Source organism: Pristis pectinata, chromosome 12 (assembly GCF_009764475.1).
Source record: "Pristis pectinata isolate sPriPec2 chromosome 12, sPriPec2.1.pri, whole genome shotgun sequence".
NCBI classification, from domain to species: Eukaryota; Metazoa; Chordata; class Chondrichthyes; order Rhinopristiformes; family Pristidae; genus Pristis; species Pristis pectinata.
This window is the reverse complement of record NC_067416.1, coordinates 7,666,675-7,682,940: the sequence shown is the minus strand read 5'-3', so window position 1 is coordinate 7,682,940 and position 16,266 is coordinate 7,666,675. Positions and strand designations below refer to the sequence as shown.

Here is a 16,266-nt window from a genome sequence, read left to right as displayed (position 1 = left end):
TGACTCTAAATGTCATGTTTTTCTCATAGCCCTATGATCTTGTTAATATTTTGTTGCTTAGCAACAAGCAGGCGAGCAGCCTTTAGTTCTGAGGCGGTATGTATCTATAAGCAGCCTCCATAAAAGATGCTTTTCGTAACACAAGTTTCTACAGCATCTCAGGTATTCCACACGGGGAATCAACGTTCTTCTGCCCAGCACAGTTCCATAGAGGCATGTTATTTCTTTATAAGCGACAATCTTCGTGATGGGATAAGCAAACCTCCCACTATTTTCAACGTTACGCTGCTCAGTCATTTTAATGACGCTATGGCCTAATGTAATTGCAGTCACATTTAAGGGGAGATAAACCTTTGACATAACCAGGCAACAACAATACAGTAATCTGCGTTTTCCCACATTGCAACAGTGACTGGGCTGCAAAAGCATTTAGCTGTACGTCGCTTTGTGACACCGTGAAAGACGCCACATTAATGCAAGTTCATTTTTTGAAATCGCTGGAAAAAATCTGCATTTGAATTTTAACAAGGAACGTTTGTTTCAACTATTTAGTATTTGTAAACCAACGCTTTTACTTCTCTTATTTAAGATTAAAGAATGTGGAAAATATATTTCCTAGGAATAAAAAAAACAACGGTTCCGTCCCTTTGCAACTTTATTGCAAACGGCATTTTGCTAACCCTCTGTCCCCCTCGCCCACTCCCCCGCATCCTTTTACCACTAATCCTTGCATCGCCAACACACCCCCTCTGGATTCCCCGGGATCGCCACGTCTGCACCACCTGTCAATCAAAGCGCCGGCGCCTGCGCGCGCCCCCGCTGCCCCCCCCGTGTGACGGCGGCGCGCGCGTGTCGGCTGACCCTGAACGCCAGTGCGCGTGCGCAGGAGGCAGGCGGGCCCGCGGGCGTCTGCGGCGGCGTCTGAGTGACAGGTAGGCGTGACCAATGAGGTGCTAGGGTCGACCGTCCGTGGCCGGTTTCGACCAATGAGTGCGGTTAGAGGGCGGGGTTAGGTCCAGCGAGGGGTAGCGGGGTGGCCGCGATCCTTCCGTCAGCTGTGGCGAGAGTTGTCCGTCCGTGGCCCGGGCGATGGAGACTCAGGCAGTTGTTATCGTCACCTTCGGGGGGGACTGAGGGAGGCGATGGTGCGGATTAATGGAGAGGTGTCTCTGAAAGGTAGGCGAGGATGTAGGTCCGAGGGGAGACCGGGCCGGGGGCTCCTGCGGGAGAGGGGGGGAGAGAGGGAGGGGAGAGGGAGAGGGAGGGGGGGGGAGAGGGAGAGGGAGGGGGGGGGGAGAGGGAGAGGGAGGGGGGGGGAGAGGGAGAGGGAGGGGGGGGGAGAGGGAGAGGGAGAGGGAGGGGGGGGAGAGGGAGGGGGGGGAGAGGGAGGGGGGGGAGAGGGAGAGGGAGGGGGGGGAGAGGGGAGAGGGGAGGGAGGAGGGGAGGGGAGAGGGAGGAGGGGAGGGAGAGGGAGGGGAGGGGGGAGGGAGGGGGAGGGAGGAGGGGAGGGGAGGGGGGAGGTAGGGAGGGAGGGCTGAGAGGGAGGAGGGGAGGGGAGGGGAGGGGGGAGGAGGGGGAGGGGGGAGGGAGGGGAGGGGGGAGAGGGAGGGGGGGGGGAGGGAGGGGGAGGGAGGAGGGGAGGGAGGGGGGAGGGGGAGGGAGGGAGGGGAGGGGAGAGGGAGGGGGAGGGGAGGGGGGGGGGAGAGGGAGGGGGGGGGGAGGGGGAGGGGGGGGGAGAGGGAGAGGGAGAGGGAGGGGGGGGGAGAGGGAGAGGGAGGGGGGGGGGAGAGGGAGAGGGAGGGGGGGGAGAGGGAGGGGGGGGAGAGGGGGAGGGGGGGGAGAGGGGGAGGGGGGAGGGAGGAGGGGAGGGGAGGGGGGGGGGAGGGGGGAGGGAGGAGGGGAGGGGAGGGGGGAGGGAGGAGGGAGGGGAGGGGGGAGGGAGGGGGAGGGAGGAGGGGAGGGGAGGGGGGAGGGAGGGGGAGGGAGGAGGGGAGGGGAGGGAGGAGGGGAGTGGGAGGGAGGGGGAGGGAGGAGAGGAATGGGAGGGAGGAGGGGAGGGGAGTTGGGAGGGAGGAGGGGAGTTGGGAGGGGGAGGGAGGGGGAGGGGGGAGGGGAGGGGGGAGGGAGGAGGGGAGGGGAGGGAGGGGGAGGGAGGAGGGGAGGGGAGGGGGGAGGGAGGAGGGGAGGGGAGGGGGGAGGGGAGAGGGGGGGGAGGGAGGGGGGGGAGGAGGGGGGAGAGGGGGGGAAGGAGGGGGGAGGGGGAGGGGGAGGGAGGAGGGGAGGGGAGGGGGGGAGGGGAGAGGGGGGGAGGAGGGGGGAGAGGGGGGGGAAGGAGGGGGGAGGGGGAGGGGAGGGGGGAGGAGGGGGGGAGGAGGGGGGGAGGGGGAGGAGGGGGAGGGGAGGGGGGGAGGAGGGGGGAGGGGGGAAGGAGGGAGGGGGAGGGGAAGGGGGAGGGAGGGGGAGGGGAAGGGGGAGGGAGGGGGAGGGGGAGGGAGGGGGAGGGGAAGGGGGGAGGGAGGGAGGGGGGGGAGGGAGGGAGGGGGGAGGGGGAGGAGGGGAGGGGGAGGGGGAGGGAGGGGAGGGGGAGGGGGGAGAGGGAGGGAGGGGGGAGGGAGGGGGGAGGGAGAGGGAGGGAGGGGGGAGGGAGGGGGAGGGAGAGGGAGGGAGGGGGGAGGGAGAGGGAGGGGGGAGGGAGAGGGAGGGGGGAGGGAGAGGGAGGGGGAGAGGGAGGGAGGGGGGAGAGGGAGGGAGGGGGGGAGGGGGAGGGGGAGGGAGGGGGGGGAGAGAGAGGGAGGGGGGGGAGAGAGAGGGAGGGGGGGGAGGGAGAGGGGGGGAGGGGGGGAGAGGGGGGGAGGGGGGGGAGGGGAGGGGGGGGAGGGGGGGGAGGGGAGGGGGGGGGGAGGGGGGGAGGGGAGGGGGGGGGGAGGGGAGGGGGGGGGGGGAGGGGAGGGGGGGGGGGGGGAGGGGGGGGGGGGGGGGGAGGGGGGGAGAGGGGGGGGGGGGAGGGGGAGGGAGGGACAGAGAGGGGGGGGGGAGGGGCCAGAGGGGGAGTGGGCGAGAGGGGGGGAGGGAGGGGGAGTGGGCGAGAGGGGGGAGGGAGAGGGAGGGAGGGAGAGGAGGAGGAGGGAAGGGGAGAGAGAGGGGGAGTGGGCGAGAGGGGGGAGGGAGGGAGTGGGCGAGGGAGGGCGAGGGGGGAGGGGGAGGGAGGGCGAGGGGGGAGGGAGGGGGAGAGAGAGGGAGGGGGGAGTGGGAGGGAGAGAGAGGGGGAGGGGGGAGAAGCGAGAGGGAGGGGGAGAGGGGGGAGGTGAGGAGAGAGAGGGAGAGGGACGGGAGAGGAGCAAATATGAGAGGAGGAGGGGGACGGGACGGTGGGATGGGAGAGGAGGGGGAGGTAGAGAGGTGAATGAGAGAGGAGAGGGAGCGGAACGGGAGGGGGTGGTGGAGAGAAACTGGAGAGGAGGGGGGCGGGGGTGGTTCCTACCGGGGAATGAGAGAAGAGAGGGGGGCTTTGTCTTCACAGGAACAAGGAAGGGATTGGTGGGATGGTCTGGAGGCTCCTCTCCAATAACAAGAGGAGGGTCTGGGGGCTTCTGTACAAGAACAAAGAAGGGAAGGGAGGGTTTGGGGGGGGGGCTTTATCTTCATGGCGAAGGGAAGATGGAGGGTCTTTGGGGCTTTATCTTCACAGGGAAGGAATGAGAGAGGGGAGGGGCTGGGGGCTTTACCCAAGAACAAGGAAGGATCAGGAAGGTCTTGAGGCTTCTCCCCAAGAACAGGTGTTTGGAGAGGGGCTGGCTGAGGCCTAGTCCCCAAGACAAAGGTAGGAAGAGGAGAATCTGGGTTCTTCTACCCAAGAACAAGGGAGGGAGATGAGGGGTTGGGGGCTTTTTGGTAATTGGTTTATTGTTGTTTCCTGTGTTGAGATACAGTGAAAAGCTTTGTTTGCATGTCATCCAAAGAGATCATTTCATGCATCAGTACATTGAGGTAGTACAAAAGGAAAAGCAATAACAGAATGCAGAATATAGTGTTACAGTTACAGAGAGTGCAGTGTAAGTAGACAATAAGGTGCAAGGGCCATGATAAGATAGACTGAGAGATCAAGAGTTCATCTTTATCATACAAGAGGTCTGTTCAAGAGTCTTGTAATAGTGGATAGAAGCTGTCCTTGAGCTTGGTGGTGCATGTTCTCAAGCTTCTGTATATTCGGCCTGATGGAAGGGGGGGAGAAGAGAGAATGACAAGGGTGAGAGGAGTCTTTGATTATGTTGGCTGATTTCCTGAGGCAGTGGGAAGTGTAGACAGAGTCAATGGAGGAGAGGCTGGTTTTTGTGATGGACTGGGCTGTGTTTAGAACTCTCTGCAATCTCTTTTAGTCTTGGGCAGTTGTCATACCAAAGTGTGATATATGATTCTATGGTGCATCTGTAAAAATTAGTGAGGGTCATTAGAGACATGACGAATTTCCTTAGCCTTCTGAGAAAGTAGAAGCGCTGGTGTGCTTTCTTGGCCGTAGTGTCTATGGGGCTGGACCAGGAACATAGGAGCAGGGATAGGAGAGGAGGATCTGGAGGCTTTTTCTTCACAGAAACAGGGAAGGGAGAGGGGTCCTGTTCTGGGGGCTCTTCCCCAGAAACAGGACAGGGAGAAGCTCTCTTGTTCTTGGGGGTCTTCATCCTATTGATGATGAGAATTTGGGTTTTATGAGTCCCTCCTATCCCTTCGTCTTACTGAACTTGGAGGCTGTGAGAGATCACTCCTGGTTTTTTTAATCCTTTTTAAGCATAGCATTCTTGGAAGGAAATGTCTTCTGAGTGATTAATACACGTGACGGAATGTAAGAATATATAATCAGAGACAGGAGTAGGCTCTTTGTCCCGTTGTACTTAGTCCATTGTTCAATATCGTTGTGGTTGATATTTTGCCTTAGTGCCACTTTCCTACACCATACCCTGATCCCTTTAATATCTAAAAATATACCAATTTCTGCCTTGAATATACTCGGTGAATGAGCTGCACACTTGGGTAGAGAATTCCATGGTTCACCACCTTCTGGATGAATTTTTTTTTCTTCCCAACATCATGTTTTGACACTGATCCATGGTTGTAGACACCTCAACCAGGGGAAACATCCCTGTGTCTACCTTGTCAAGCCCTGTAAGCTCTGATAAAACTTTCCTCACCACCCTGCTCTTCCCTTCCTTTCCAACCCCTCTCCCCCTCCTCCCCCCAAGACCATCCTTTTCAAAAATTTTCATCAGAAATGGCACATTTGCTTCCATTTTCAATCTCCTGTTCTGTGTGTTCATTCCTCTTTCCCCTTTGGAGGTACTTTGGAGGTGTCCTGGTTTATATGCTGCTCATTGCATGGTTATCATATTAACACCGAAATGAAGTCTTGATCTCAATTTCATGACCTAACTCTTTAGAGTACTACTTCTGTCACCTTCATGTTTCTTAATGTGAGGAGCAATTGCGATTTGTAAAATGAGGTTTTACAATGAAAAGAAATTGCATGCATATTACAGACAGAAGTCAAAGGTGTGTATTTTGGGTTGTTTAATAGTAGTTGTTTTAAGTTTCTTTTTGGAGAACTCATCCCTTCAATCTCTGGTTACCATCTGGAAATGCAGGCTCTGCTATACCTTCTCACTCAACAGCTTGAGAACTTGAGTTATATCATTGTATAGCAAAGATGGTCCAAGATGTTTTACAGGGGTGCAGTGAGACACCAACCATTGAGTCATTAAAGGGATTATTAGCAGGAAGGCGAAAAACTTGCATAGGAATAGTTTTTAAGAGTCCTAAAGTAGATGATCAAATAGAGACATTTAGGGAGAGTCTAAATTGCTTGGGATTGTGCCACCAGTGGTGGGGTGAAGGGGGTGGGGCAGATGAGTGCAGAGTTTGTAAGTGGAAAATAGATACTGCAGAGTTCAGAGATGGAGTGCTCAGAATCAGATTTATTATCGCTGACATATGACGTGAAATTTGTTGTTTTGCAGCAGCAGTACAGTGCAAAGACATAAATCTATAAATTACAGAAATAAGTAGTGCAAAAAAAGGAACAATGAGGTGGTGTTCACAGGTTCATGGATCATTCAGAAATCTGATGGCAGAGGGGAAGAAGCTTAAGATAGAAGAGGAGTTTCAACACCTGGATGAGAATTTTAAAATCTGAGGTTGGGAGCTGTTGAAGGTCAGTGCGCGTGAGCGAGGCCTGGTGCAAATCAGAATCTGAGTTTTGGGCGATGGGTGAAAACATTGGGTAAAATAACTGAAGATAACAAAGTGTGGTTGATGGCAGATTGGCTGAGCAGGTATGCATAGTCCTGGGTGTTTCACAATTTTTGCTTAATTAAAATTCATTTTAAATCCTACATTTGGAAATGTCTTAACTGTGAATGATATTTGGTATACTATGTTGAACAGCATTGTGAAAGTAAATCTTGGATGTTTAAAAGGTGATGAGGGTACTTGGGAAATGCACTTTAAAGGGAAGTTTATTGTGAAGTTTTGGGCAACTTATTTTATTTTTGCTTCCTTGTCTTCCACCTTTTCTCTCTCATTCCTTCCCACACCTCAATCAGCTATTGGGTAAGACTGAAATAGCTAGAACATTCCATCCATTTAATTCATTGGTGCTTAATGCTTGACTTGGTGGTTACATTTGCCTGTGTCAAAAGGTTGTGGTTTCAATTTCCACTAGCCAAATGGCCATAGTTAGGTGTACATAGTGAGTGCTAGAGTGCTGGAGGTGTCACCTTTCAGTTCTAACATTTTTACTGAGGCTCTTTTTAGCCCTTCTGATGTAAAAGATTCCATGGCACAATTTCAGAGAGAAACAAGGGCACTTCCCTTTGGTCAACGTTTAATTCTCAATCAGCAAAACAAAACAGCTGTCCATTATTACAATTCTACACGTGGGGCCTTGCTGTGCAACTTTGTTTTTTTATTTCCTATTTCATAATTTTAAAAAGTGCTAATTGGCTGTAAACCACTTTGGGATATCCTTGTATTAAGAGACATCCTTGAAATGCAATGCTTTTTCCAATGTTTTGTCCTATTTTTCACTTAGGAGAAGGAATAAACCACTACTAACCCCAGCAACACACACACAGTGCTAGAGAAACAGTAGATCAGGCAGCATCCGTGAAGGGAAATGGACAGCCAATGTTTTGGGTCGAGACCCTTCATCTGGACTAAAAGATAGAGGGGAGATAGCTAGTGTAAAAAGGTGGAGGGAAGGGGTGGTGCAAAAGGTGACAGGTGGATCCAGGGGAGGGGGCGGCGTTCAGGTGGTGGTAGACTAATACCTTGCTAGCACATTTTTTACTGGGTCTAGTTGAACTCCTGAATGTTGAGGCCCCAATTCAAAAGTGAGAATTAGTAGTTAATGTCAGCAGGTTGTTTGACCACTATATCAAACCTGAACCCAATCTTTATTGGGTATCCACAATGTACTGGTCATAGCGCTGATGAGACTGCGCTGGGAGTACTGGTACAGTTTTGACTTCCATGCCTAAGAAAGGATGCACTTGCTTTGGAGGGAATGTGGAGAAGATTTACAAGGTTAATTCCTGAGATGATAGGGTTGATGTATGAAGACAGGTTGAGTGGGTTGAGGCTATACTCGCTGGAGCTTAGAAAAATGACATTGGTTTTAGTGAAAAACTTATTCTGGCTTCTTTGGTTCCTTTGTTTTTCCCTTTCTACATTTCCTTTCACTGAGGTGAGGTCCCAAAGCATCACCAGCTGGGTCAAAAATCAAGGAATTAGATTTGACCCAAGCTGTCACATGCGTCATTATCATCGCAGTGATGTAGAGGGAAAATCTAACACTTATTTTGCCTTTCTGGCTGAGGTTAGTTAGATGTTACAGAGTGGAAACACTGAGCTCTCTAATACATTCATTTGACTTAAAGGCAGTGAGTCACTGGGGAAGCAGGAATTCAAGTTCTGTATTTACTTAGTGATTGTTGATAATTTTCCCTCTGTACTTTCTCCTGTGAAAACATTACAGCCATAGCAAAGCATTTAAGTTGTGCCTTTTAATGTAGCAATAAGTGCTAAATTGCTTCAGAGTTGAAATCAAAAAGTGAATGGTAAGTACTTCCAAAGTGACTAGAGTTATTCAGAGTTGGATTTTGAGGAGGATATTATCGGAGCAGGTGGCAGAATGGGGATTTAGCCAGGGAATTCCAGAGTATGCGCTGTAACGCCTGAAGCAAAATTCATCTAGTTAGGTGAAGGAAATTGAGTCAGAAAAACTGCTTGAAGCTGCTAAGTGGAAATTGAAAAGTAGCAGAGGGTGGGAGCTTGGTGAAAGAATAGGGCATCTGAAGTTGGAACTGGCTCTTCATCAGCCTGGGTTCTTGTGAAGTACAAAATAAATTTTTAAGTATTCCAAGACTGTATATTAAGAAATCACATGTCTACTGTACACAAGACCATCTTCAGTGGAAGCAGTAGTTGCTCCCCTTTCCCCAGTACAGGATGGGATAATGGCCAGGTCATTCGGACCAACTGTTGAGCATGATTTTAAAAGTAGGTAATCCAACGGATTGCTTGTTTGGGGGTACAGAACCTGAAGAGAACCAGAAGGGACAGAAAAGTAAATTTGAAAGAGTTTGTGTTAAGTGTGTGAAAAAGACAACTGACAAAAGGGCAGTAGTTCTTTCTTGCTCAGAATGTAAACATCCCCAGCATTTATTGTGTATACTCAGTTGAAGGTTGGGGTGATTTTCTTCTTTTAACACGCAGTGGTTATTATGTTCCTGGTTATCTAGTCTCCTCTTTTAGGTTTGTGGTATGGTATGGGTACATTATTTGATGTTAAAATTATAAAAAAAAGTACTTCATCTTAAGCTGATATTGAAGGTGAGCCTCTGTGGTAGAGAATTCCAAAGATTTACCACCCTCTGAGTGAAGGTTGTTTTCCTCATTTCAATCGAAAATGATGTAGCTTTTTTTTAAGACTGAACCCTCCTCCATTGTAGACTCTTCAGCCAGGAGAAACATCCTCTTCCCATCTACTCTTTGAAGTCCCGAAAGACATTTTTACATTTCAGTGAAGTTTTCTTATTGTTCTAAATACCGGAGAAGATGTCTAGCCTATTTGATCTCTCGTATGTCAGACCTGCCATCCCAGGAACTGGGCTGGTGAATATTTACCGTACTCCAAAAGCAAGAATATCTTTTTTTAGCAGCAAGGAGACCAAAACTGCACGGCAGATGTGTATAATTGCTGTAAGACATAATTACTGTGGTACTCAAATCACCCAGAAATATGGGTCAACATACCATTTTCCTTCCTAATCCCTTGAAGTCTGTTTTCTATCCTCACTACTTGCCATCCCACTTAGTTCTGTGACATTTGGTCCCTCAAACAAATAGTTGACGTTGATTGTAAGCAGTTGGGCCTAAGCACTGATCCCACTGGTCACAGCCTGGCAGCATCAGAAGGACCTATAATCAACTCTTAATCCACACTAATATATTATCTCCTAATTCCATGCAGTCTAATTTTGATGAACCACCTGTGTAGGATCTTTATTGAAAACATTCTGAAAATCACATCCACTGGTTTCGCCTCACCCACAAGGAACATGGGAAACAGAATCAGGCCATTTGGCCCAGTGAGTTTCCTTTGCCATTCAGTGAGATTGTGGTTGATCCAATCTTGGCCTCAACACCACTTTTCTGCTCTCTCCCCATACCCCTTGAGTTTGTAGTTCAAATATCTGTCAGTCTCTGCCATGTTGAAAACAGATCAATAGATTTCTGGATATTGGAAAAAAATCAGGGGGATATGGAGGTAGGGCAGAAAAGTGATGTTTGAGGTTGACGATCAACCAAGAATTTGTTGAATGGCAGAGCGGGTTTGAGGAGCTGAATGACCTACTACTGTTCTTTATGTGCTTATGGAAGCTCTCAGTCATGACATTTGATGGAATTGTATGTTTAAAGAAGAAATGTATTAAAAGATGGGATTGGAGGAGGCACCTCAGTTGGAGAGCTGGCACCAATGTTAATGGTGAGTGATGTGACTTTCGTCTGTACTGAATTCTCAATTTGTTTTTGACATTCATGTACTTTGTCCACATAATTGGGAATCTCAAACAAATACTTGGATTTCTGTTGGAGTTGATAAATGGGCTCAGTTGTGCAACTTGCATGGTGGAAATAGCTTTAAAATGAATCCTTGCCCAGTCAATAAGACTGATTGCCTGATATCCTCCCTCTCGACTCTACCTCCTGTCACCCAGCTCCCCTCTCATCGACGTCCAACGTGTAGCCAACTTTCTGCCTTTCTGCTAAGCCTTGGAAGGGTAATATTTATCTTATCCCATGAGTGATGGAATTGGGCAGCAGACTTTTGTAGCCAGTCAAGCCAGGGAAGTGAAAAAGTGACTGAAAGTTCAGCCAAAGGCATCTGAAGTCTGTCTGACACTTGCAGCTGTGCCGTCACTGAAGGCAGGAAACAATTGGTGGGGCAGCTCAAAGAAGTTAATAAATCTCATTTGGTCATCACGTGCGTCATTGCCTAGACTATGTTCTCAGCAACTTTAAAGCACTGAGCCCAATTGTAATGCACTGCCACAATTATAACTGAGAGAAGCAAGTTAATCTGGAAGTGTGAGTTAAATGGGGACCTTCCTTCATTTGCATTTTGCCGGGCTATGAATGCCTCTGGTTGTATTTTATGTTAATCATGTGATACCAAACATTCCAGCTGGAGTATTTTTAGTTTCATTTTCCGTATCTGGTGAGCCGTTTATCAAATATTTGCCAAACCATAACCTATAATTTTTTTCCTGGTTAACTAAGGAACATCTTTTCTTCTCGTACTTGGATTGCTGTTTATAATTGGATGTGTAGAGTAGATGTTTATTCAGCCAATGTGGATTCTCTTCTAATACTTATTTATTTTGTGGAGTTTTTCTGACATCAGTTTTTTTTAGAGTGTTCAGTTTATACTTTTATCATAGTAACAGCTGAGGACTCAGTCCATCTGGGCACATCTAAATAAGTTTCTCCCTTACTAAGTTTCTAAACTTCATATCCCATTAGTTGACTTGTTTCATTCCACCCTAAAACCTACTGAAGTTTCCTATTTGATATTGATGACAGTGATTGATCACTCTTTTCCAGAATTGTCAGTCTTTCCCAAATTTCTTTAAGTAGGATTAGTTGAGTTCTCTTTGTCCATCTACTCTGCAAAAACTGCTTTAGAAAAGAATGATCAAATATTTAAATTCTGAGATGCCTAATCACTAGAATACAATACTTCATGAATCATGTTATAAGGCGCCATTGTCATGCTGAATAATGGGCTGATGACTTCTTCATTGCTTATAACCTTGTCATCCAAAAAACATTACTTACAGAATAGCCAGAAGCACAGGGCAGCTAAATGAAAATAACAGTCTGTAAAACAAAATATAAAAATAGAAATGCAGGAAATAATGATCGGAACATTTCTGCCAAGTGATTTAAAAATAAATTTGAGCTGTGCTTTTACATTCTGTTTATGCCTCTTAACCAATATCTGCTAGGTTTTATTTCCTCAAGAAAAAAAATGGAGGAAATGCTGTTGAATTTCAGTCTTCTACTAGTTTTTCTTAATTTCTGCTAGTGAGTTATCCCCTGCCTCACTGATCTCTTAGTTTCAGAGGCTAATGTTAGCCCGAATACAAAATCACGCCATGATTGTCAAACTGGTTAAAAAAAATTAAATACAGAAATGCATAAGCTCATAAGTTGTGACAGGAGTTTCTGAATATCTACACGTGTAAAGGCAAGGGCGATGTTATATATTACGCTTCCCATTTTTGGTGCCCTACCTCCACCTAAGCTGTAACGTGCTTTTTATACCGACTGACGTGGTTTTTGTAAACAATATCCTTTATCCTATGGGTAAAGAGATTGCCTATTGCCACATCATGCAACTTTTCTGTCCAGGGATACCCCTTCCTGTGCTGCTGACTTGAAAATTACCTGTTTCGTGGCACCCACTCACCAGAAGCCCACGATACAAAATACTTTCAAAAGCAGAAGATGGAGGAGATCTCTGTTCCATCTGGTTGGATTGAATCTTTACATAGATCCCATAGAAGAACTTTGACTTTAACCTTACTGGATGGAGGTGAGCTCCCTTCTCCCCTTTCAAGGCTGAAATTCCATCTATGTTTAGGGAAGGGGAAAATGTGAGATTATGGAAAAACTGCAGTGATGTGTTCAGTAATGGGAAATGGTTTTGTCTGGTTGGTCGTTAGAATTGCAAAGGTTACCGAAAAGGCAACATTGCAACAAGGTGGATATTGACCTGGACATTGGTTGTAGTTAATATGGAGGATATTGTAGACACCACATTGGTTTCCATAGCACACCAGTGCCTGCTGTAGGTAGTCCAGGACCCAGAAGTATATAGAAGGTAGGAATCTGCATTGCCCAGAAGACTATAGATTTTGTGCCAGGTCTGAGGTATTGATCATCAAAAGCTATGCTGACATATCGAAGGTGATAATGAATTTCGTTGATGCCTGCTTCTTTGAGAGATTGCTCTTAGGATGTGGGAAGCAGTGTGTTTTCTAGGGTTTTACCATGAGCCTTTATTACTGGAGGGCTGTGCATTGTAGTGGAGGCAGTTTGGTAGAGGATCTTTGTCGTCTCCTGTGAATGCAGGCTTGTGCTCTGCAGTGAACGAATGGGTGGTTGCTTGAGCTTGACAACAGCCTCCAAGTATGCAAAAATACAAGTGTCATCTGTGTTCTGGAATGTCTTCCTTGGTTGCATTGTTTCCCATTTGTTCTGAAGGTTAGCTTCACTCCTGTGGGAAGTTGTTTGGAGGTGAGATGCAACATTGCAGCAAGGTAGATTTGGGGAAGTAATGGGGCAATGATGCAGGCTATTTGACACCAATTTTTATTGAGATTGACTCTGTTGTAGACCCGTTGGTAAGCATCATGGCTTGCATGCCATCATAGTGCAAATGTAAAATGGAGACTAATTTCTTTGACTGGTGAAACTTAAGGAGCACATTCTACAGTCCCTCCTGATTGATAGAGTTAAAGGCTTTAGTGTAGTGGCTGGTGTTGCTCCCTACATTGTTGTCTTGAAGTTCTTGTTCAGTGAAGATGGTTTCTATTGAAAACCGCTGCAATTCAAGAAGCAGCTCTGTGGCTGCTGGGAGGAGGTGGTTGAGAAGGAACCAAGTGATGACTTTCCCTTGCCTCTGTTTTTACCACAGTTGGATTCGCCTCTTTTATTGGAGATGATCACCACAGGATCATTTGTGATCCCCTAGTATATCCTGATGTGGACAGTGAGCTCTTTGCCACTGAGTTTTAGAACTTCAGCAGGGGTACTGTTTGCTGCTGACGCTGTTGTTGTTCTTTGTAGTTGTGATGTGGACTTATTGACATGGGCAAGAGTGATGGAAAGGCTGGACAGAATAGGTTGCTGTGGATGGAGTCAAGGGCAGTCTCATCAAGAATGGACAGTTTGAAATGTTCCTTCCAGCAGAAATTGATTGCCTCTCTGTCCTTGATGAGCTCACCCTCCATTCTTCGTTCAGTTGGGTTGGCTTTTGGGTGTTTGGGCCATGTATGGCTGTGACAGCACTGTGCAACCCGTGCATGTCCTAACAGTCAGCGAGTTGCTGAGCCTCATTTGTTGCATCTATCTGTTCTTTAGGTCTTGTGTTCTTTGCTAGGCCTCTGCCTTAATGCACCTATAGAGCTGTTTTTCCTTTGTAGAGGAGATTTCATTCCAGGAATGCCTTGTATTTGTGGTTACCTAGCTCCTCAATCTGGTCATTCTATCAAGCCAATCTCAGCTTTTCTTGGTAGAGAACCAAAGAGTCTCTTCACGGCTGACATCAGGGCTGTGGACACTCTAACTCCTGTATAAGTGTGAGGTACTGCCTAAGAAGAACCTTGTTTGTGAGGTTCTTGAGAATTGCAGCATTGCTTCTGTTGGTGCTGATGTTTTGGGGTCATGTTGACTGAGAGAATTGAGCAAATTCGGCAGTGGTCAGTCTAGCAGCCACTGGTATCTGTCATGATATGAGTGGTGAGGACATCTTTGCCGTGCCTTGCTGAAATGTAACAGGTGTCAGTGCTTGTACCAGGAGTGTTGCCATGAGATCTTGTGCTTGTCAACCTGACGGAAATGGATGTTTGTTATGACCGAGCTATCATTTGGGGAAGGACTCCATTAGAGTTGGCCTTCCCTTCTCCATCCAAGTGTTTATTCCGAGTTGGAGTGAGCCAAAAGGTCATATGTGTTAACTAATTCTGAAGGGCGAGTTGCTGAGATGCCATCATAGCTCATTATTTGATGGTGAAGCTCAATCCATGAAGGCTGTTCCTGTTTCAGTTTGCCCTCCATCTTTGAAGATGATGTACCCACCACCTTTTTCATTAAACTGCCCATCTCTTTCCTGTCATGTATTACTCAATGTCTCAGCATCTGTTTCATTTCTGAGCTGTGGTAGCAGAGTGGCATTCAGGTGTGTCATTGGGAGGATCTTGAGGTTCCACGTCCAAAGCCATATAGTGGAGTAAAAGTTGTTTGTGAGTGGTTTCTTTTAATTTGGGGTAGCTGTTACTTACTGGTTACCTTGCAGAGCAAGGTCTTGATCCAGTGGCAATGTGGACCAAGATGACCGAAGACCAGGGTCTGCTGCATGAGTATCAGTGTTCACACACAAGGGCACACTTGACTTGACATGTAGGTGCCACTTCTATGTGCACAATTGTTCCTCTTTGCAAAAGTACCCAATAAGTGAAAATGGAATTTTAGCACAGTGGATTCAAACCATACAAGCGTTGTTGTTTATGTATACATTTAAGCTGAAATGTCGACACAAAATGTCAGACATTGTGAGATGATAAAATAAATTGGCTTGTGTGAGGGAAGGGTACCTCACTGAAACACAACACTAGTTTCCATATATGTGACTTAATGATGGCTTTGGATTACATAAAGGAGCCACATTTGTTTATATAAGAACTTCTTGACTAGACTGCCCTGATTTTTTTAGTTTTAATGAACATACACAAGTAATCCACTGGAATGATTACTTGCCCAAGAGGAAGAAGTGCTACAGGGAAGAAATACTGGGAATGCAATAGTTTGGATATTTGGCAGTTTACTGTGTGGCACTTGAATAACAAACTAATGTTATCTTTGGATTGCGGTTCACAGCTTACCAAGGACTGGAAGCTTTTAGTTGCTGTCATAACTTTGAGACTTCTCCGATAACGATCCAAATGAAATGACCAAGGAGCTGGATCTGCGATATGATGGATAGTTGAAGTCATGGGGATCAGACCTGCCAGATGCCTGAACATTCCTACAGCAGTGCTGTATGGTTCCTTATCGCTATTTGTCTCTATTCTGCATAATGTGTTTCTCCTGTATTATGTGGATACATTTGTGTCTGTTTACAAAATCGATAAGTTATCCTTCTGGATTGGTGAGGTAAGTGATTTTATGAATTCTGCTTTTTAATTTAAAAAAAATCTATTTGGTAGCAATTTTTTTTTATCAGCACTTGAGAAATGAAGTCACAACTTACTGTTTCATGGGAATCAGCCAAAATTATTCCATAAATATTTTGTTATGGTTGATGTGTTCCAGGAAGTAAAATGTTATGTGCAATTTGTCCTTTATTGAATGCTCAAACCTTTAAATATAAGTTGAAAAGGAACATTTTAACATGTTTAAGTAACAACAATATTCTTATTTAACATGTACAGTACAATGCTAGTTTTCAACGTAAGCTAATGTTTTAATAATGTGACTTGGATGAAAAAGTGAAAATAAATTTATTTCAAAATTCTTTCAATTATTTGTTAAACTCAATACACAAAATTAGGAAATTCTGGATATATTGTATTGAAACATCCCTTTTTCATCTGTCAGATTGTGTGAGCTAGGAAATTTCGTTACTAACTTGAATTTTGCAGTATACATTTTATTTGGTGATTGTATTTTTGGTGTTTTTTAATCGAAAAGATTGAAATACAATAATTCTGTAAACCAGTTCATGCTTGGTTTGTGTTTGGAATTAAACTGATGTAACTTCTGTAATTCATCTCTGCAACATCTGTCAAACTGTCATCAATGTTCACCTGTTCTAATAGTGTAGAAGAGTACAGCATAGGAACAATCACTTCAGCCCACCATGTGGGCACCTACTATGTTAATCTAAACGAATCCCATCTGTCTGCACATGATCCATATCCCTCTATTCCC

The 16,266-nt window shown here is 46.8% G+C and overlaps 1 protein-coding gene across 1 annotated transcript in view; it reads left to right on the top strand.

Annotated features, from left to right (window-relative positions):
* Positions 1-1,024: 1,024 nt before the first annotated feature.
* Positions 1,025-16,266, top strand: part of mfsd13a (major facilitator superfamily domain containing 13A) — a 34,203-nt gene continuing 18,961 nt past the window's right edge. The window contains exons 1-2 of the mRNA XM_052027699.1: positions 1,025-1,176; positions 15,214-15,489. Coding sequence (XP_051883659.1) covers positions 15,328-15,489 — 162 coding nt within the window. The 5' untranslated portion in view covers positions 1,025-1,176; positions 15,214-15,327. The remainder of the gene's footprint in view (positions 1,177-15,213; positions 15,490-16,266) is intronic.